This window comes from Rattus norvegicus, chromosome 1, assembly GCF_036323735.1.
Source record: "Rattus norvegicus strain BN/NHsdMcwi chromosome 1, GRCr8, whole genome shotgun sequence".
Classification (NCBI taxonomy): Eukaryota; Metazoa; Chordata; class Mammalia; order Rodentia; family Muridae; genus Rattus; species Rattus norvegicus.
This window is the reverse complement of record NC_086019.1, coordinates 6,620,174-6,643,337: the sequence shown is the minus strand read 5'-3', so window position 1 is coordinate 6,643,337 and position 23,164 is coordinate 6,620,174. Positions and strand designations below refer to the sequence as shown.

The window sequence follows — 23,164 nt, the reverse complement described above, 5'->3', positions numbered from 1 at the left end:
GGGATGAATTTTCCCTAAAATGTGTCCCTTTTGACCTAGGAGCATCAGTAGACCATCACAGAGTTATTGTCATTTAGAAAGCAAGGTGGCTGGATTGCAGGTGCCAAAGGCTTTGTGGCTAGAAGTGGTTTTGAAGGTCTGGAAGAATGTTTTGTGAGCAGTATAGTTTCCTCCTTGGACTGAACAAAAGGAACTGGCAGATGATCTCCCGAGCAGCCGAACAAGGGAGGAGCCTAATGAAAGGGTACCCTCTGCTTCCTGATGCCCTGCCTAGAATCCCCTTTCTCACCCACCACTTACCAAATAGTACAACACAAAAATAACCCGGCAGCTTTGGAACCGTGACAGTCTTCACTGTTGTCCAACAGCATTTCATTTTATCTGAGACTTTAACATTCTGTTAAGAATGCTCTTTACCCTCCATATTTGCACCAACATAATCTTGAAAATCACTTACATATTCCCTAAACTTTTCTCTTTTTTTATAGTATAGTACTAAAATCATCTTTAACAAAATAGCATCTTTAACAGCAATGTGGGCATTTTTATAAAGTTCTTCAAAACTCTTGCAACTTCTTCCTAGTACCAAAATGGTGTCTACAGTTCTAGGTAGTTGGCCTACTCTGAGCATCTATTCCGTTTGAGTGCAGACTGTGGTAACAAAGTATCATAAGCCTGCTGGTTGTTAATAGCAAGAATATATCTCAGTCCTGGAAGCCATCAAGTCCACAATCGAGAAGTTGGTTCATCTGGTGTGTAGAAGAACCCATTTCCTTACACAGTCCTCTTTCTGCCTCCTTATAGGTTCAAAGTGACACCCAAACTCCCTAGAGCACCACTTTCCAGAGTAGAAATCTCATTCATAAGGACTTCCCTCTTTGTCCTAATGGCTTTCCTAGAATCCTGTCTCCTATGACCATTGCCTCGGGGTTTAGGTTCAACACAGGAACTTGACCTTGAATGTATACGAATTTTCAGAGCATAGCATTACCTGACACTCTGTGAAGCCATGTGTCCTGATTTTTCCCCCAAAAGGATAATTCATGAAGCTATTAAAATATGCTTCTGGATTTATTTCCCTGACTGTTTCCACACCTGTTTTATTATTGTTAGGTTTCTAGATATATGGAGTAGTATTGTGGGATTTATTTTCCATTCCCTTTGCATTTTTCAGCTGAATACAGTTTGGTATTTAATACAGCACTAAGTATTCAACAGGTGCTTCTAATCAGTAAATATTGAGTGGAAAATACTTTGAGGCATTTAAGTCATTCAGAAGCTTTTTAATATCTTCTAACTTGGTATTTTTAGTCACATGTAGCTATGAATATTTGACTTATTTGGGCATTTTTTTAGAGTACTTTAATTTTTGGAAACACTTTATTTAAAGTATTGAATAAGAGAAATAGCCTTCTCCAGGGAAGACCACCACCCTTCTCTGACTGGTTATCTAACATCAAGTGGTCAGTCTTGAAATAATATACATACAATTAGCATTAAACTGATTAAGCAGGCTGTATTTATGTATTTAGAAACCTATGTGCATATATGTGTATACACATATGCATACATCTCATGACAATTAAAGGGAAATAGGGCACGGACTTGAGAGAGAGAGCAAGGGGATACATTGAAGAGAGAAAAGGCCAGATGAAAATAAAGTGAGCACATTTTAATTCAAAAAGTAAAAATTATTTGTAAAGTATTGAATGGCTTACATAATGGGATATATATTATAACTTTTCCCTTTGATTTGACACAATGTTGGAAGGGTTTATTTTGACTCATAGTTTGAAGGTACAGTGCATCGTGGTGGGGAAGGCACACACAGTAGGAGTGCGAGACAGTAGATCACACTGCACCTATAATCGGGACGCAAAGACAGATGCACACCAGTGCTCAGCCTTTCTCCTTCACATCCAGTCTAGGACCAGACTGGAATGATGCTGTCCAAAGTAATGTCACTTCAGTGTAACCCAAGCTAGAAATTCCCTCGCAGATATACCCAGAGGTCTTTCTCCCAAGTGATTCTAGATCCTGTCAAATTGACAATCTTAGCCCTCACAGGATACAGTAGATGTATGTGCTTTCAGATATAAGCTTAGTCTTTCTGAGAACATATCATGGATTAGATCCATGGTAGAAATATAAAATGATAGGAAAAAGAAAAACAATCACAATATTTTCTAATGTTAGGGACCAAAGCCAGTTAATAAATTAACTTACACTGTCTTACTCTCGTTAAGTTTAATATATCAGGTGCATTTTCTTAATCAATTAACTCACACTGTCTTATTCCTGTTCGGCATAATATATTAGAACCATTTTTGCCACCTTTACCTTGACGTTTCTGTCATGTTTGGGGGAGTTGATTTTGGTTGTTGTATTTTTACTTTTTATTAATGCCTCATACATTCCACAACTATTTCTATACTGAAAGTTCTCTAGAGAAACAGACCAACTACATGTATGATTACATGATAGCTGTTTCAGTGATATAGAAGCCAGGTAAGCACATGGGCGACATGAGATTTAATCAGCTTGCATGGTCGTGGTGATCGAGACATGCCATGAGAGACCATCAGCATTTAGAGAACTGGAGAAGACATTGGTGTAGCTATCCCAACCTGACATCATAGAAGTCCAGGAAGCAACAGTGTGACTTCCATCTGGCTGAACAATTAGAGATGCTACTGGGCAAGGCCTGGAGTTCAAAAGGTAGAGATCTTGGAGTTGTGATGCCCATGAGCAGGACAAGAGTCTTTCCTCAGTGGCCCTGTGCTGTCCAGGCCCACTGCTGACTGGACAGTGTCTGCCTACCCTGAGAGCAGAACATTCCCACTCAGTGCACCAATGCGCATGTCAATGTCCAGCAGAAGTTATTTCCTAGACACTCCCGGAAGTGGCGATCTAGAGACGCCTTTGTCAAGTTGAGGAGACCAACACTGAACAGTGATCACCACTTTCATTTGAATGAATGTACATGTTAATTAGAGGTTATATGGGTTATAAAGCTGCTTGACACCAGAACAAATTTTTCTACAGTTTATATTGTAATACTCAGCCTTTAAGAATCTCTATGTCAATAGGATCAAAAGTGGACTGATTTCTTAGCTCAAGTTCACCAAGTTGCTCCCATGCACGAATTTAAGTTCTTTTACCTTTACTCTTTGATTAAGGTGGATAAAATTCTGGTACCCCAAAACAGGCAACCATCACTTTATTGTCTTCCACTAATCTATTATCTGCTGTAATCTGTTATAATTCATTCACAAGTTCAAGCTCTGGAGCAAAGACAAAGGTATGGGAATGTCGTTGCACTGTTTGTGGAAGACATACCCTAGACCTGTTCTGCTATTTAACCAGATAGGTCCGCATAAGAGCAGTCTCCGTGGAGAATGACTACTGCCAGGGTTTCCTTTCGCTGACATTCCGTCAGTGTAACAACGCAGGTTTGCTCATTCTTGGCTCATGATTTTGTCTAAGACAATTGGAGTCTCATAAATATGTGTCTGCTACCCTCTAGTGGGAGTTGTATGAAAGTCAGAGAAGTCAATCTATGAAGTCTACATATTGAGAAATTATTTTTGTTTTGGTTTAAGGCAGGGTCTCACTATGTATTTCAAGCTAACCTAGAGCTTAATATGTAAGCTAGGCTGGCTGTGAACTCACAGAAATTCACCTGCCTCTGCTTCCTGTATGCTGGGATTAAAGGCATGTGCCATTATGCCCAGCTATATGTGTAGAATTTGATTTTATCTTTGAAACTGTTGTCTAAAATGCAGGTACTATGATAAACATCTCATTGTGCTAATGAAATTCATGCTACAGTGATACTGTCTGACTCTAGCAATGGGTTCTTGAGGAACTGCCTTGGGTTGACAGTATGAAAGTCACAATTAGGAGCCTAAGGGCTTATAGTCCAGGATTAAACTTCTCACACTGAGATTTTCATTCATACACACACTCCATTAACTCTGCTAATGCTGATAATCAAATTCCCTGTAAATTCTGATAATAAACACACACATTTTTAAAACAGTGTCCCAGAAAAAAAATTTACAGCAATATGCTGACTGATGAGGTAGTAGTATAAGAAGTAGTATAATAAGTTATTCAGAAATAATTTTTAAAAACTTCTCTGTAAAAGAATAAGAAGGAAATGAACAGAATCAAACCTTTTTTGTTGTTGTTGACAAAACTAAGCTTAGTCATTGACCACTGTTAGTCAGAAATTACAGTAACAGAAGTTGTGTGGGATTTTTCTCCACTAGGCATTTTGTACAATCTGTCATTAAGAAAGGAACGCCGCTGGGATCCAGTCTTCCTCCCCTTGTGGAAAGTGATTTAGCTGCAAGTACCAGCCAAGGGGAGATGAGCATAATAGCTGGAAATCAGTCTCAGGTACCGACCAGCTCAAGCCCGGACTATATGAGACTTATCTTCAATTGTGAGCGTGTATGCACCACATCTCAGAAGGATGAAGAATTCCATCAAACCCTCCCCGCCATGCCGCTCATGCCTCTGTGGGCATTTAGAAAGTGGCATTCCCTTCCACTTGTGCAAGTCCACCATGTCCCCTCTGGCCCTCACTGCCTATAACCTGTTAAAGAAACTGCATACATTTCTAATGTGGGCAATTATGTATATGCTTATCATTGTTCCTTTTCACTTTGCAGGCCAATATTGCATTACAAACCACACCTGGAAAAGGTAAATTAACAATCCTCTCACGGTTTTGCTCTCTCGTGGAGATGGAAGCACACAAAATTCTTGCTTCTGGACAGACTTAGCTCTCCCTTCTCCCAGCTGAGCCTCTTCTCAGCATTTCCTATGATTTACTAATTCTTAGCTATGCCATCCTAGAGACATGTGACAATTTTATAGGCTAAATTCAATGTAAAATAGAAATGGAGGAGGATATGATCAGCGGACTGTGAGGAAAGTCCATATGATCATTTTATTTTGGTATTTTATATAAGACATGGTGTTGCTAAATCACCCAGACTGGCGTACAACTCATTATGGTCCAAGTTGGCCTCAAGTTCTGAATTCCCTGGGTTTGCAGGCCAGTGCCCACAGGTGCGTGCCCTTTAATACATGAAGGCTGTGGTCAGAATACTGAAACCATTGGCAGTTCCAGTTAGTAACTAAAGACTCGGTAAGAACTCAGACTTAAAAGACATGTCACACATGTGTCTATTAAAAAGTTGACTTAAGATTCTACATGAGCTTTGTAACAGAGCTTGATAAATGTAAGTTGTGGCTACATAGCCCCTGAGAGGAATGATTAAAAGGCTGACTGCATACACCGGGCCAACAGACTGTCATATTTTCATGGTGCGCTATGCTCCCTGGACTGTCCTTTTTAAAATAAGACCTCTGTAGAAGATTTTAAGCACATAGGCTCATTAGTTTCTGTCCTAACATTGCGATTTCTAAAGAACCTGTTCCTAACTTAACAAAGTCATTTCTAGTTTCCTGAATCATAAAATCCAAGTGTGAGAACCATGCCTTCAGGGACTTTAGGGCTGCACGTAAGCGATTATTATTTATGTATTCTCATAAATAGGACTTGAATTTGAAATGCTCCTTACCATTTATTTTTTATACTTTAGGAGCCTGTCACTTAACAGTGTAAGATATACCTGATGTATGTGTCCTCTGGCCTTCCCAGATGAACCCTCAGAGCCTGCCTTGGCGGATGCCCACCAACTTGAGGCTATTAGCTTAGAAAGGGACTTGATTAGCTTGACTACAGCAACACTGGACAAGTCACAGGAAGAGCTAGCAGTAAACGAAAGTGTTTCCAAAGAAATATGGCTAGATTTTGAAGACTTTTGTGTGTGCTTTCAGTAAGTATTCAAATGAAATTCATCTGACTAGATTGTACTGGATCAACTCCAAGCTCTAGTACAATATAGGTTCACAGCTGGGTCAGTTTCTGTGTTTTTATTTATTGTTCTTATGATCTATCAATTATTAGCTATCATTCAAAAGAGGAAAGCAAATATTGGCTGGGAGTTAGCATAATACAAATATTTTTTCTTTTAATTGAAAATAGTCTTCTGTCATACAGTACTCCAGACCAGTTTCCCTTCCCTTCATTCCTCTCTGTTTCCTGTACCTCCCCCTTCCAAATATCCACTCCCCTTCTATTTCCTCTTCAAAAAAGAGCAGGCCTCCAAGAGATGACAGCTAAACAGGGCAAAACAAGCTACATTAAGACAAGGCGAAAGCTCTTATGTTGAGACTGGACAAGGAAACTTGAGAGGGGGAAAAGAAGTCCCAAGAGTAGGCAAAAGAGTCAGGGACACAACTGCTCCCATAGTTAGGAATCCAAAATGTCACCAAGCCAAGCCGACAGCCATTACATACAGGGAGAACTGGGTAGAGACCCATGCAGGCCTTGTGCTTACCCTTTCAGTCTCTGTGAGTCCATATGAGCCCTGCTTGGCTGATTCAGTGAACCATGTTTTCCTGGTGTCCTCCATCCCCTCTGATCCTCCTTTTGCATGGAGGTTCGGGAAGGACCCAATGGAAACTTCCTATTTATTTTCCTCATGATGTGGCCTCTGCACCCTCTTCAACCTGCTGCTGGGAGAATAGCAGATGCACTGAAAATCTATCCAAAGAGCACACTAGCAGCCAAACCCTGGTATAGGTGCTCTTAGTTTCTCCTCAAATGCTTCTTAATGAAGACGAATTTTCCCACTCAGATAATTTTGTCCCATTATAACAACAAATGCTTCAGTTCTTTAGAAGTTTTTCTGTCCATAATTATTTGAGTCTAAGAAACTGAACATTCAATACTAGTTTTGTATGTACTGACAATAACCAGTTATAAATGTTTTCTTTTTCAGCCATATATATATTTTCCACAAGCCAAATTCTTATTGTCTTAATTTTCAAAAATCAGAATTCAAGGTAAGTACATAAAGGTTTCCATTTTATGCATAAGGTTTATGTAGAATCACCTTACTAAAAGATTTTTTTGTATGTCTCAAGCATTTCTAAATCTGTTATCCAATTATAATTGGTTTTTTAATTCACCCCTTGAACAGAAAATGAGGCATGCTTTACTAGTTTGCAACCCCAAAAGTCACTCACCCACACATTTGGAATATAATTGAGATAATGTATGTAAGATACATAGAAGAATACCTATTAATAAATCATGATATATGTTGGCTGTGATTTATTAAATACAGTTCATCGTTTTTGAAACCCACCAACTGTTTTTAAATTATGGGCATATATACAGTGACTCAGTCAATTATTCTTTCTTCTGTTATTTTTATAAAGTGATAGTCATAATTATTTTTTCCTGTAAAATATCAATTTAGCAAACTAAGGTGACATGCCTATGAGGCTCTTTCATTCCTCTGAATGGTTATGACATGCATAATGGTGGGAAAATGCTGTAGACACTGGAGCTCAAAGCTTCCCGTTTAGTCTGAGAGGAAGGATTGGCTGTGCGAGACTAAGCTTTAGTCATTGAACCTGACAACTTAGCACAGAGCCAGTGGCCACAGTACACCTCATAGTTTCTTGATGCTCAAGGTAAGGATGGGTTAGAAACCTTTGAAAGTCATTCATGGATGGCTTTAGGGGTGACCAATACCCCAACTGCTAAACCTTTAAAAATGAAGAAACTCCTCCTTGTACACACATGTTGGGCTGGGAGACCCAAGGTCCTTCATGCTCAAGTAGTATTTGAAGCAACCGTCCATAACACTAGTATGTTGCAAATTAAAGGAAACATGAAGTAAATGGTTGGATGGTAACTGATAGAAAATATTGGATGAGGGAGGCAGTTATTTGGAATGTCTTATGCCATGCCAGACATTTCTCTCAATCATTTTATAGTTTGTTGAATCACAAGGTTTCCTTTTACAATATGGCTAGAAATTATTCATCATTCCTATATTGACGGCTTGTTTGCATTGTGGTAAAGAAGCACTTCTATACATACTTCTACAGCAGAATGACAATTAGATTTATTGAATGTCCTTATTTCCTGCCATCATTTAAAATTATACTAAAGAACCACGGAGCTATGAAGCACTAACAAGGTAATAGTCTCAAGTACAGTGTTAGAGTCAAACTTAAGTTCCAACCCTGGTTTTGCTAGTTACAAACTGTGCCTTGGGCAGCCCACTCATCCTGCTTTGTATTTTCCTGGGAATTAGAAATGTTCATAATTCTCTATAGAATGCACTGAAACCCTAACCACATGGATGTATATGACTGCCTTTTCAAACAACTCTGGTCTGACCAATCCCTTCACTGTATGTCTAAAACAAAACCTTATCCTGGATGGACACCAGCAAGCCATGGTTGTATTTCTGAAGAGCTTGTGAAAAGAATGAAAAGAGGTTTTCATTTGTCTGTTTTTGCCATATACCGTTCTACAAAATGCCTAAAAGCATCCCTACTAAGCAATTTCCTTTTCTGCTATGCTCAGTCTGGCTGTCCATGTCTGTCTGTATTTGACTCTCTACCCTCAGCCTTCTCACTTTCTCACCACTTTAGTTCTGGAATTTGCAGTTCCCCTATTTTTGTTCATGGAGAAGAGTGTGGACTATTCTATGACTGGCAGGATGAGTGGATTGCTAAGTTTGACCCCTGCTCTGATTTCTTGCAGTTCATGGAAGAGCGTGTGCCCTACTATCTCTTTGTGGACAGCCTGAAGCCTATTGAACTACTGGTTTGCTTTTCTGCTTTGGTGCGCTGGGGGGAATCTGGAGGTAAGAGGGTTCTGAGAGTGGGATCATCTGGATGTCCAGAGCACAGGTGGGCTCAGGAACATGTAACAGCTCAGGAACATGTAACGATAACGTTAGTTCAGAACATAGGTAAAGAAACTGAGTTACCCAGGACTGCCCTGCCACTGCCTCTCTTGTTCTTGCTTCTCCACACTGGAGACTGTGATGAGTTTGCCCCCTAATTTTCTCTTGGTCACAGTCTTTCACTCACCTCTTTGGCATGTTTAATCTTACTTTTCTTTTCATCTCTACTGGTCCTCATCTTCCTACTTGATTGGACGATGATCAGAAGTGATCCTTTCCTTTCTCCCATTTAGGTTCTTCTGTGACTTATAGGGCCATTTCCTCCAAGGCTGTGTACTGGAGGCTTGTCCCCCAGCATGGGTGATGCAGTTAGCGAGGTCTTTGTGTGGTAGAGCCTTGTGGAAAATGTCTAACCCTGGAAGTGCTACACATGGACTGGGTTAATGCTGGTCTCAGACCGAGTCTGATTTAATGAGAGTAGGTTGTTACATGTGGATCCTCTGCATGTGCTTGGCCCCTTGTGCACACAGCCAGTTCCCATTACTGTTATACAGGCAGAAGGAGTGCTAACCTGAAATCCAGTACAGTTTCCTTGGATTTCTAGACGCTGAACTATATGAACCTTTCTGTTTTTTCTTTCTATCACCATTCCCTGATACACATCCCCATGCTTGGCTAAACTCTGCCTAATCCTTGGCTGCAAAAGAGCATCTGAAATGCCTGGGAAAAGGAAAATCCCTCCTGACCAGTCCAGTCAATACTGAGGAGCCCTGGTGTCAGCAAGCCCCTCTCTGGAGGCATTCCTTAGTGTGCGCTGTCCTTCCTCCACTCTTGCTCTCACAAGTGACTACTTTAAACCTTGAAGTCTCCGTTCTTCAAGTCTCTGCTCTTACTGCCATTCATTACCACTGGAAGCCATGCTGCTGACTTTAGTGAGAAATCTCTGCCCTCATTTTCCCACACAAACTCTAGGAAGCCCTAACCGATTCTGCCTCTTACTTAGTAGGTGGGCATAATGCAAGGTCTTCTGATATATGCTGTGATCACTCTGTGATCCTTTGACCTACATTGCTGAAGCATATCTTTAACTCAGGCTGTCACATTAGAGTTGCTCAATAAGAATTGAGTGTTGTGGCAATATTAATGGTAAGGGCTTTTACACTTCAGCATGGATCTCAATTGTGTTGAATAATGAATCTTACATAGCCGACACCAAATAAATAATCATTTAGTAAACTTTTCTAAATTTAGCGATCTCAGTTTAATACCTTGACTTGGCTTACAGCTCTGAAGTTCTCATGTTCTAGGACATTGAAATTTGCCATGCATGAGGATGCTGTGGCCTTGTATCTTTAGCCTGAGAGTGTTTTAGAAGAAAGGCAAAATGCATTTTATTCTCAGTCATCAATGAAAAACAATTATTGATGCACATTTAAAGAAAAACTTTAAAGGTTTTTCCTTGCAACTTCTACATAAATTCAAAGGCTGAATTTGAAAGCAAACACTTACACAGACAAAGGAATATTTTGATTTTCTTTAATAGTCTTAGAAATCTCTTACTATCCTGGATATTACACAATTTCCCCTGTTAAAATTGACTCCCAGAATATATTCTAATCATGTACATAGAGATGAGAAGAAATAGTGGCAGACTATGATGAAGTTTACCTGCACATTCTCCTTTTCCCAACTTTTTCATCCTAATTTTTCTGTCTGAGGAGATGATTATGAAGGGCAAACTGAACAGGGAGGCAGAGCCAGGAGCCAAGGTAGGCACCATTTCCCAAATTTCCAAATGTAGTTTCTGGCATTTCAGCAATGCTTTTAAAATATCTTCAGTACCTGATTCATCTTCAGGATTACATACAGTATTACTGGACAGGAAGCAAGGCAAGTGGAGGCTGGTTATTGTTCCATGATCATATTTCAACACATCTCCCTTCTCCCAAAGCCTTAACAAAAGAGAGTCCTCCTGTGGAGCCTGGGCTCCTGACAGCTGAAGCCATCACCTGGAAGTCCCTGAAGCCTCTTAGTGTTGTTCTGAGGATTCACACCTATGCTACGAAGGCCAGCATGGTGCGTCTGCCTGTTGGGTAAGGTCTGACTTGTTTTCCCATGTTTGTGGATTTTAGATTGTGACTAATGAAGTAGGCACTGGGGATTCTACTTCATTGTTTTCTGGTGTGAGATTCCACAAGGTGCCTATCTGTCATTGGGATTCTCAAGAGAAAGAATCCTTTCAATAAATGACATTCTTAGGGCCACACTGGATGCTCCTTCGGAAGGATCATTGTTGGTGGTCCAGTAGGTGTATATGTAAAGGGCCTGGCTTAACCCAGAAGTTTCTAGAATGAATCTGTCAAGAATTTCTCTTATGTTCTCATAAATCACTATTCTTTAACAAGAATTCTACATGTTTCTGTGTAAGTTTGGATTGCATTTAGATTATAAAATAGCATTTCTTCCCACCAACCTAGAATTTTCACCTGTGGTATATTTTAATTATTCTAAAACTAGGCAAACACATCACACTTTCTGTTTGAAGAAAATTACACACCCTGGAAGTGTTTTATTGATTTTTAGTGTACAAAATTTGGAATACTGTCTTATAGTTCAAATGGAAAATATTTTTACTGGAATTCTATCCTAAAATCAATCTTTTTAATTATATGCCATTAGTGAAAAGTTATAGACTGTGTGCAAAAAGCAGATCCTAAGCAACAAAACAAAATGCTAAAGCAATGTGTGTTACGCATTCATAATGTCTAGAAAATCTAAAAAAAAAAAAAAACAAATTTCTCAATCTAGTTTCTATATATAGAGACAATCCAGAAATCAAATTAATTCTATGAGACTCTTTAACTCAGTGGTTCTCGACCTTCCTAATGCTGCAATCCTCATGTTGCAGTGGTCCCTCAACCATAAAATTATTTTTGTTTTTACTTCATAATTATAATTTTGCTACTGTCAAGAATAATGGTGTAAATATCTGATACGCAGGATGTCTGCTGCATGACCCCTGTGAAAAAGGTCAGTTGACCCCAAAAGCTTCATGAACCACAAGTTGAGAGCCACTTATCTTACTGTTCACCCACCAAGCACAAGGGATTTAAAAAGGATGGTCCTGGAGTTGCATCTCTCTACACAGGCCCTAAGCCACCACTGTTTTGAGCACCATCTAAAGGCCTAGTAAGGGAGGAAAGTGGTTGTCTCTGTTTTCAGTGATACTGGATAGTAGAGAGAGAATTTACATGTGCGAAATGAGATGTGATTGTGAATCTGCAAAGCCCTGTGCTCAACAAGAAAAACAATCTGTGGGAGACATCTTCAGTGTGTGAAAATCTGTCATGTTGTCTAATTGTTTCTGTCTCCTACAACTAGTAAAACACAGATTTTGTGATTATCTAGGGTTGTCCTAGAGTACACATCTTCTGTCTTAAAAACAAAAACAAAAACCAAACCAAAAAAAAAAAAACCTACCAAAACAAAACAACTTTTCACTAACTTCTGTCTTCCAAACTCTGATCAAGCAACTAGCAGAGGTGAAATACATTTAACAGAAGAAGCATGGTCTTCACATGGTTTCCATTCTCTCTAGGAGGCATATGCTGCTCTTCAATGCATATTCCCCTGTGGGGCATGCCATACATGTCTGCAGCATGACAACATTTGTCATTGGTGATGAAGATGTTGTACTGCCCAACTTTGAGCCGGTAAATATCTCTGGTTGCAAAGGTTTTAACTCAATTCTATTATTTATTTATTTAGCTTCTCTCCTCCCTATTAAATGATTTGTATATCCTCTAAGAAATGTTGAAATGTAATCTCTGAGAAACACAATTAATTCATCCTTGACAACTGTACACACCTCTCCTCTGTTGAGTCTCTGATGTCTATCAGCATCTCCTCAGGTAGATGCAGTGGTCCTTGAGAGGGATAAAGCACCAGTAAAGTCCTTTGGATGACACTTAAAATCTGAGCATTCCTCCCTATCCACCCCTTCCTTAAAAGAGTGTATCTCAGGATGAGGAGGAGTCAGAGTGTTCCACTGGAAGCACCCATCACTTCTTCCTCTCTCCTCTTTCTTCTATTCCTTTCTCTGCTCAGAGAGAAAATGGGTGTAGTAACTCCACTACCCCCTCCCCCTTTGTTTAAAATATCCGCGGTTTACTCATGTGCCTAGGGGAGGTAAGAATTTGCTATTTTCTGCTGTCTGACACCCAGTGCCTTCTCATCTCTAATGGCTTACTAAAATGTCCAGAACAAACACACTAAAAACCCCAGAAAACTAGCTGAAACCTCCAGATGGTACAATCACGGGATTCTCTAAGGCAGCCAGAAAAATCTTGGAACAACAGCAAGAGGGTTGAAGAGTGGGCCTTTCCACTGTGTTCTGATGGTCTAGACATGCCTGCCTCATGTTTTCTAGCCTGTGTAGATAGGAGTCTACAAGTTTCCTCTAGGCGTCCATCTGAAGGATGCGCAGTTTCTTCTTCACATGCTTTCTATTCTGCTCAGTAGGCACTAAGGGAACATCAAGTTGATCTCATCAGGTGTTCTTTGTTTCCTTGACTATTCTGGAAGGTTTGTTTGTCTTGTTACTTCAGTTTTGTGGAGATAGGAGCTCATCATATATCCCAGGCTAACCTAGAACTTGTGGTCCTCTTGCATTAGCTTCCAGAGTATCTGGGTTACAAACATGCCATGCTTCACTTTATACTGCTTATTTTTCAAATTCTTTAAAGCAATTCCATTTGTGGGCTGTGCATTATCCAACTTGCAGGAGAATGAATTCCTAAGGATTATTTTGTTGAGAAAGTTCTTATTTCTCTGATGGTATAATGTTCCTATGTTATAAGGGTTATTGGAGTCAAGATTAAACTCTATGATGTGTTTATTTTAATGGAAGCACAAAAAACATAGCCTTCCCATGATCTAAGACACCCTAACTCCCAGAGTCATAACTGATCATTCCCAGATATGCTATATAACCAGATAATTTCTCTGGGTAGAGGCTTATTTTAACTAGACTACACTGAGTCAAGACCTTTCTGGACACTGATGTTTGGAATGATCATGTAGGGCGTTCAAGCATGAAGGTGAGAAAGTACCTGTTTGTCAATAGTTTCTCACCCAGCAGGGCATCCATGTTGCCAAGGCACATTTGCTGGGCCTCCTCTGAGTCATCTGCATATCCATAAAACAATGATTGCATTATGACACCCCCTAGAGAGATAGTAAAAATGGCTCAGTCAGTTTTTCTCCAACTTCCTCTAAGTCAGCATATGTGGCTCCAGGCGACTCAAACTCTACCCAATATACACCAACCAGAACAGTCTTCAGACATCTCAGACTGGTTGATTCCTGGAATCTCTGGTCAACTTGGAGCTCTTGCTGTTTCTCGGAGCTGGAGGGAGCCGGCAGCCAAAGCTAGCCCACACACTGGTCTTTATCCTGCAACACTCTCTCCCTGCAATCTTCTCTACTCCTCAGTCCTCAAAACCCCAATCTCTGTCAATCTAACTCCCAGACATCCTTTAGAACTAGCTCTGGACATTAATACCATGGCGTTTTCCCACTCCATCCCAGGGGTAGAATTCCTCTCCTGCAGCCCCTCTCAGAGGACTTCCAACCCATGTTTCACGTCTCCTAGACCATAGCATCCAATAAAAAGCCTCAGTTCACTCGATTCTATACAAATAAAATAACCTTCAGTCAGTCACAGAGCAGAGGATATTCTTCCCTGGAGACTGAACATTTGTGAAGTTAGTTGCCCTTTAATAAAAAGGAGGATGGTTGCTACATGCATGCTCTGTCTTCACAGGAGAGCTACCGATTTACAGAACAGTCTGTAATGATTATGAAGGCTATTGGCAATGTGATTGCTAATTTCAAAGACAGAGGTAAATTGCCTGCAGCTCTGAGGGATCTGCAGGCAGCTCACTACCCTATCCCCCTCAACAACAAAGAACTCACGCTTCAACACTTCCGGGTAAGCAATCTCTGGTTCTGAAGCTCACAGCAGCAAACCTCCCGTCTGAAAGTGGTAGTCCAAATGCTGAGTCTGGGGTAGTGGTTTGCAGAGAGGAGTCTAGAGGAGTGAGAGAAAGAAATTAAAGAATATGATAGTGGCTGCTGGGGGCTACTGAGCCTTGCCCACCCAGAGGCTTTTGCTAAACTGAGAATGATGTTTCCATAAAGGAAACTCACCAGGCAGTGATTTTTTTCAATAGTTCAAGTTGCCCCCAGGAACCTCCCTCATAAAGCACTAGCTTCTTCTGAGGTTGAGTGGCTTTCTGGTTTCTTAGGTACCCTACAGGAGGGGAAGTCAGGATACTCCTGGTTATCTCTCAAGGAAGGAAACTGAGGGGTAATGGCTACCCCAGCTGCAGGGCAGTCCAGTTACATCTGCTTTTATTTGTTTGTTTTTGCTTGTTTTTTTCAGTGTCTGTGCAACTGGTACTCAGCTTAAATTATTTTTATTACGGGACTGTCTTATGCCCTTTGGTATGTGTCGCAGATCACTTGTTGCCACTGTATATGCCAATAACATCCAGTTGTGACAACAGAAAATGCCTCTGACCTTACCAAAAGCTCTTGAGGGAGGAATTTCATAGCCAAAATAAAAAACACAAGACATTCAGTTAAGCTGTAATTTTGTGTAAGTTAATAGTATGCACCATGCTTAAAACAAGCGCAAGTAAATTTTCCTTTGCATTAAAAATATTTTATCATAATTTACCTATACTCTCAAGAGACAAGGCAAATCCTCTAGTAAAGAACAACTGCGCTCCATTTGCCATGCATAGTTCAACCTACATTGTCCACTATTGTTAATTACACGTATGTGCGTGTGTGTATCTGTGTGTGTATGTGTGTGTGCGTGTGTGTGTGTGTGTGTGTGTCTGTGAATATTTTTATCTTTTCCAGGTTTTCCATATATCATTGTGGCGTTTAATGAAAAAATCTCAAGTAGCCAAGCCTCCTTTAAACTTCAAATTTGCATTTCGGGCTATGGTTTTAGACACGGACTTGCTGGATTCCTTCTCAGAGGATGCCTCTTTAGGTGCTGATTCATTCTAAGTATTTGAGCACGGAAGTAATAAATAACTTAAAATGGATATGTTCATCTGCTGTGTAGCAGAGACAAATATCTGCCTGAGAACCATGGCGTTCCAGCTCTCTCTGGGATGGATGCTCCGGAGGCTCCCATAGTCTGCTGAGGAAGCATCCCAGTCATGTGCACTTCCTGGGGACCCAGAATTCCTCTGTATTGTCATTGACCTGCCTGGCTTGAATTAAGGACCCTTGAGCAGATGCCTCAGTTTCTTCTTACTCTTACCATCTTGTTTCTATTCTCTATTTTGTTTCCTTTCAGTTCTGAGGGATGCATCTGTCCCCTTTCCGGTGGAAATCTAAGGCAGGTCATTGAAATACCACAGCTTCCTTCCCCAGACCTTTACCTAAGCTCAGTGGGCACTGTGAAATGGGCTGTTCAGTCCAGCCTTGTGGAATTTTATATGTCTGAAGGCTTTCACAGCTGCAGGCATTAAATGTTGGGGAAAAGGAGTAAATACAAATCCCAATCCAGTGTTTGTCTTTCCCTTGCCAGCGGAATGGGTAGACCTTAAATATTCTATGCCAGTAAATGAAAAGGAGTATTCTCCCGAGGAAATAGCTGCTGCGGTGAAAATTCAGTCCATGTGGAAAGGGAACTATGTCAGACTGCTCATGAAAGCCAGGACACCAGGTACGGTTTTAAGGCCCTTGAAAAGTGTATAGGAAGGAATGAGTGGTAATTTAGAGTCACCTTACTTCACAGAATACTTCATTAATTTTATCTACTAAGTACTGAAATCCCCTGAGGCAAGGAACTGGTTAGAGTTTATTTTCTCATTCTCAGAACTCATCAGTGTTTAATGTCAAATTAAAATTCAAAAGGTATATTCAATCATGTCCATTCATCATGTAATACCCATTGACCCTTTGAGGGGGAAAGATTTACTTTGATAGAACATTGTAGTTTGCTGAAATGTTTGTCGAAGGAGCAAAGAGTTTAGATACCCAAAGATTTTTAGAATATGTATGTAGTAAATAGTTTGTGATAGAAGCATTGCTAGTGAAGGGATGCTGATGTGTACAGTGTAGTTCCAGCAGTCAGAAAGATGAGGTGAAAGCATTGCTAGTGTTAGTTTGAGGTTGACCTGGGTTACCAGCTCAAGAAATCAGGAAGGCAAGACGGAATGAAGAAGGGAAGAGGGAATGAGAGGAAGAAAAGGGAAGGGAAGGGAAGGGAAGGGAAGGGGGAGGGGAAGGAAAGAGCAAGCTAGAAATAGAAGTAAATTATAATTATTTGATTTTCATGACTTTCTGCTTAGACAACAAATGTCATTTATCAAAAAAATATCTTTGGTTCTCTCTGTTAGTAGTAACTATTATATTTCTATGATAAGCTCCACCCACCCCCCAATTCTCGAAACTGAAGAAGTGCAAGCAATTTCATAATGTAGCTCTTTCAACTTGTATTTACTGAATGAATCTCAGGGACGACTCACCCATGATGGTTTCAGTCAGAGAAGACAGCCACTCAGGCAAAGCTGCCCCTTGACATCAGGCACACAGTACAGAAGCAAACGCTAAGGTTCCCATTTCAGACCCTGGTCAAGCAATGAGAAAACTCAAGCAGGACTTAAGAAAAAGAGAGGGCCCTTTTCTGTCATGTTGACTTGGAGATGCGTACTCAGGATAGCATGTCCCCTGGCAATTAGTTTGTCCATGTACTGGAAAGCCATCTGTGGGCAGTGCAATAGCCAGAGGGTCATGCCATCCAGCCAGGTGTATTCTTTAGAATAATTAAATGTAGGCAGTTGCTTTTTCTGGGTAAAGGTTTTCCATGGGAATTTTTGGTCTGACAGAAGATCGTTTTACATAAACCGTTTCAGGAATCACTTAAACAACATCAAAACCCCTATGTTTTTAGGTTGAAGATGAGAGAAAACAGTAGAATCCCATAAGCAGTGCTCTCATCTAGACATTGATAGCTCTATGCTTTAAACATGCTTTTATGCCTCTCACAGTTTGGAGCCTAGAGCCATCTTACTTGAGGATTGTGGGAGTCTTTACAAACACCACAGCCAGCAGAGCATTGATCCATGAGAGGCAAGATACCCTGTTCAACACAACTTGGTAGCCTGCATTGGCTCAAACTTCTAGAGTCTGACCCTACTGAGTTTATTTTAGGCATATTTAAGCAAAATACAATTTTCTGGTGATAAATAATTCGATCCTGGCTGTGCAACAAAACTTAAGACATGACTGTGTCAAAGCTCTTGCAAAGCAAAGTGGTATTTTCACACAAAGATATATTCTAACAGATTAACTGAAACACAGGCTAAAGATAATCAAGACCATGGTGGTGTCTGAAGGAGTTGATGTGGTCTGGCCATAGAGATAGCACGGAAGTCACTAGACTATTAACTATATCCATTCACAAGTTTCTGACTGGAAAGTAGGTTACATATCTTTTTCTTTATGAGAGAAGCCTGTGTGTTTAACATTTCCCGCTTTCCCTAGCACTTTACCTGGGAGCACAAGGATCTACATGCCTCCTCTAGTGGATTTCAAATTCTCTACTTGCAAAATGAAAATTGTACAAAATCATGGTTCAGATATCTTATGGATTTAGTGTTGTTGTTGTTGTTATTACTAACTATGACTGTTATTACCACCATTACCATATTATTACCGTTGTTTTTGTTTAGAAACAAAGGAGAATATCAGTGTTGCAGATACACTTCAGAAAATTTGGGCAGTATTGGAGATGAATTTGGAGCAATATGCACTGTCTCTCTTAAGGTAAAGAACACTGCTAGACCTCTTGTAGCTAAAGAATACTCTAGATCTCCAGGGAAGAATGGTTCTGTATGGCTATAACGGCCTCCATCCCAGATAGCTGCTGAGACAGTCTGGAAAACACCCAGGATTCATGGTGCTTTTGAAGGTAGATCTAGATTCAGCCAGGAAGGGAAGACTCCTCCCCGTTGTGGAATAGAGATAGCCCAGAAGTCACCAGGTTCTCTGAAGGGAGACAGAGTGTCCCATGATTTGTTTAGTCAGCTGCATGAGCCAGAAAACAGAGGGAACAAAAAATTCTAGTATAATATAACTTATAACTGCTTTGCCCTGCTTTATGCTTAAACACCAAACCTCGTTTCCCTCTATGAGCATTAATTACTCTCTTGCTTAGCAATATATCCTCTTTCAGTTACATGCCTTTAAAAGATACCATTCACACCTGAGCTGTAGTGTACTTCTCCCTGCTTGATACCAGATGCTATGAATCACACCTTGCCTCTTTGACCTTGAACTGACAAACTTTGGCAGGCTATTTCAGGGGCTACTAGGTCTCTTTTGTAAATGAAGTTTACTTTAAAAGTGCTTTGTCATTGACAGTCAAGTTATTTTTACATTTCTAGACTAATGTTTAAAAGCAAGTGTAAGTCTATGGAGTCCTACCCATGCTATCAAGATGAGGAGACCAAGCTGGCCTTTGCTGACCACACCGTGAACTATACAGACCAGCCACCAAATTCCTGGTTTATAGTATTCAGGCAAGTGGTGAATGACGCCATCGTCAGACTGCATGAAGTGTTCAGATCTGCAGTTTCAAGAGTAAAAGTATGGTTAGCAGTAAAAGTATCAACCTGTAGACTCTGATATTTGCTAAAAACTTTTCCATAAATGATACATCAAAGCTTTCCATATTTATGATATGATGTCAGAAAATTTTTATCATTATCCCTCACATCAAAACATGAAATGTGTAAATAACCTGTACATTTTCAGTGAATATGCTAACATAATAAGTCAGTCTGTTTCCGGTGCAGATAGATAACATTTATTTCCAAGCGATAGCATATTAAGTACAAGTCACAAGTGACAAGAAAATGACACAGTAATAGTAACATGGAACGGAAAAGATGTATAAGGCTTTTAGTTACTTGCAACTTGAAAGTTTTGCAAAGATTATTAGGGATTAAATTCTATTCCAGGCTCTGAGAGTTGCATTAAGAAAGGCTCATGCTTTTGTAATTACAGAGAAACATTTTTGGTTCCTCAAGATATAATCTTACTCCCCAAAGTATATACTACACTCCAGATATGCATGCTGCATGTTATTAACAATGACACGTTGGAGCAGGTGCCAAAGGTGTTTCAGAAAGTGGTGCCTTACCTTTACTCCAAGAACAAGGTAGGTGCGAGATGTAGCCCTAGGTGATAGAACAGCAGCCAACAGCAAGCTTGGCAGCTCTGCTAGAAGGAAGGGTGCCCTGCTCCATCCCTGTACAATGGGAGTGAGCAACTTGGCAGCACACTTTTACATTTCAGAAAAAAACACATTACACATGTCCAGGATAGAAAACAAAGCCACATTAACTCTGAACACAGAAACGGATCCCAGGAGTTCTTTTGGTCCTATTCTGAAACAGGTCAAAGGGGTGCCGCTATTTCCCAGGGAGCCTTGTTCTCCTAAGACTTTCAGGGAACTGAGAGCACACACACAGCCCCCACATGTAGTCTTCAAAGGCAGCATGACTTCCTTAGGCCAAGAAGCACTGTGGGCTGCCTGCTGTATAGATGACATACCCTGGCCTTCCATCAGATGTTGCTCTTCCCATATTTTAATCCCTTCATGTTTTCAGTCACATTCTCCATTAGACATTAGGGAATCATGGGAAACCTAGTGGATATGGACTGGAAGCTGGGAGATCTATTTTAGCTCCTAGATTCCGTTCTGTGTAGTTCTGTTGTTTTGACCATTGTTCCTTTTTTTCTCAGAATGTTGGGTTTTGTTTTTTGTTTGTTTGCTGCTTTTTGTTTGTTTTGAGGTTCATTCCAGCCTATCATCTTATACATTATTTTATGGAAATTATACATATCTTTCTAATGAATCCCTTATGAGTACTGGCTTCAGAGGATGAAGAATAGACATAAATTGTAGTAATTCAGTAAGACACTGAACAGCTCCTTTGAACCATTTTAGAGATTTGAGGAAATGTTTTTAAATAAGGAAAATAACTGTTTGTTTGTTTTTAACTTTATGACAAGGCCCTGCTTTGTAGCATGTAGGCTGTTAGACTGTCTTGTGATTCACCATGAAGCTCAGGCGGGTCTCAAGTCCAAAGATATACCTCTCTGGGCCTCTTGAATGCTGATTTTAAAGGCATATGCTAACATATCCTGCCAAAATTCTTGGTAAAACAACCCAACTGATTATTTATGTATGTGTGTATACGCATACATAGTGAGGTTTTAAAATGGTTTTTACTTAAATTTCTTAGTTCTCACTATAATTTAAAAGCTTATGTTTTAGTAAACACAGTTCTTCTATTATGGAACTCATCTGTATTTGATATTATGTTCTGCAGCATAATTTAAATTTTTTCATTTTTTCATTAATTTATTTACTTTACATCCCAATTGCAGCATCCCCTTCCTCCTTTCTTCTGAGGCCCTCCCTCTCATCCCCTCTTGCCTCTCCCAACACCACTCTCTGCTTCTCAGAAAAGGGGATGCCTGCCATGGATAACAACCCACCTTGGTATGTGAAGTTGCAGAGACTAGGCACACCTTATCCTACTGAGGTGAGAGAAAGCTACCCAGTTAGGGGAAAGGGATCCAAAGGCAGGCAACAGAGTCAGATACAGCCCCTGCTCCTACTGTTAAAAGTCCCACATGAAGACCCAACTGTACAACTGTTATGTGTAGACTGTTATGTGGCCTAGGCTGATCCCACACATGCTGTCTGGTTGGTAGTTCAGGCTCTGTAGACCCCATGGGCCCAAATTAGTCGATTTTGTAGGTTTTCTTGTGGTGTCCTTGACCCCTCTGGCTCCTTTAAATCCACCCTACCCTTTCCTACAGGATTCCCCAAGCTCCACTTAATGTTTGGCTGGGTCTCTATATAAGTTTCCATCAGTTGCTGGGTGAACCCTCTCAGATGACAGTTATGGTAGGCTCCTGTTTCCAAGTATAGCAGATTACCATTAATACTGCCAGGGTGGGCTCTTGTCTCTCTTGGCATGGGTCTCAAGTTGGGCCATTAGCCAGACATTCCTTTAATTTCTGTCCCATCTTTACCCTGCACATCTGTGGGTAGGATAAATTGTGGATTGAAGGTTTCGTGGCTGGGTTGGTGTCTCCATCCCTCTACCGGAAGCTTTGACTGCTTACAGGAGATGGCTGTTTCAGGTTCCGTATCCCCCACTGCTAGGAGTCTGAACTAGGAAACATCTTCCTGAACAGAAGAATATCAACATGTCAGGTACTCAGATTAACAAGAAACGGACCATGTAAAACGAAAAAGTTTCAATAAGGGAAAAGACATCATCAACAGGACAAAAAAAAATCCTACAGATTGGGAAAAGATCTTTACCAACAGATGGCTAAGATATAGAATATAGGAAGAACTCAAGGCTAGACATCAACAAATCAAAGAACCCAATTAAAAATGGGGTACAGATCTAAACAGAGAATTCTCGACAGAGGAATCTCTAATGACTGATAAAAAAATGTCCTTAGTCGTCAGAGAAATGGCCTCATAGATTCCTGGGAGTCTTCATTGTCCCTATACTTCTAGTTCATTCCAGAGATATCCCCACCAGCTGATTCCAGTTCTCTCTCCCTCTAATCACTTCCACCACCCTCCCCTAGTTTGATCCCTCTTGTTCCTGTCTACACCCCTCCCCAACCCAGTTGGTTCCCTCCATCCACTGTCTATTCTATTTTTCCTTCACAGTGGGATTCTGGCTTTCCCCCTTGAGTCCTCCCTGTTACTTAGCTTCTTTGAGTTCGTGCATTGTAATGTGCGCATCCTGACTTTATGTTAATATTCACTTTAAGTGAGTACATACCATGCCTTATCTTTCTGAGTCTAGGTTACCCCATACAGGATGATCTTGTCTAGTTTCATCCATTTGTCTGCAAATTTCATGATGTGATTGTTTTTAATAGCTGAGCGATATTGCATTGTGTAAATGGACTGCATTTCCTTTATAATTTCTTGGTTGCAGGACGTCTAGGTTGTTTCGAGTTTTGATTATTACAAATTAACCTGCTATGAACATAGTTGAGCAAGTGTCCTTGTGGTATGGTAGGATGTTGAGGTAAAACCATTCCCAATTTTCTGGAAACGACCAAATTGGTTTCCAAAGTGATTGTACGAGTTTGCACTCCCCCCGGGAGTGTCCCCGTGATCCACACCCTCACTACATGAGCTGTCATTTAACTTTTTGATGTTATCTGTTTTGACAGCCTAACATGGAATCACAGAGCCATTTCGATTTGCATTTCCCTGGTGTCTAAGGACCTTA

The 23,164-nt window shown here is 40.4% G+C and overlaps 1 protein-coding gene across 11 annotated transcripts in view; it reads left to right on the top strand.

The window, feature by feature from the left end:
- Adgb (androglobin) overlaps positions 1-23,164 on the top strand; it is a 143,770-nt gene that overhangs the window by 74,295 nt on the left and 46,311 nt on the right. For 9 of the 11 annotated variants that reach the window (XM_063280793.1, XM_063280794.1, XM_039098478.2 and 6 more), the window contains 13 exons: positions 4,275-4,404; positions 4,680-4,713; positions 5,678-5,855; positions 6,864-6,927; positions 8,648-8,750; positions 10,744-10,885; positions 12,391-12,505; positions 14,617-14,784; positions 15,723-15,858; positions 16,405-16,542; positions 18,554-18,647; positions 19,268-19,402; positions 19,890-20,043. In XM_063280793.1, the coding sequence (XP_063136863.1) occupies positions 4,275-4,404; positions 4,680-4,713; positions 5,678-5,855; positions 6,864-6,927; positions 8,648-8,750; positions 10,744-10,885; positions 12,391-12,505; positions 14,617-14,784; positions 15,723-15,858; positions 16,405-16,542; positions 18,554-18,647; positions 19,268-19,402; positions 19,890-20,043 (1,591 nt within the window). Of the gene's footprint in view, positions 1-4,274; positions 4,405-4,679; positions 4,714-5,618; positions 5,856-6,863; positions 6,928-8,647; positions 8,751-10,743; positions 10,886-12,390; positions 12,506-14,616; positions 14,785-15,722; positions 15,859-16,404; positions 16,543-18,553; positions 18,648-19,267; positions 19,403-19,889; positions 20,044-23,164 lie in introns of those variants that run through there. The other 2 variants (XM_039098496.2, XM_063280796.1) reach the window with 2 other exon arrangements.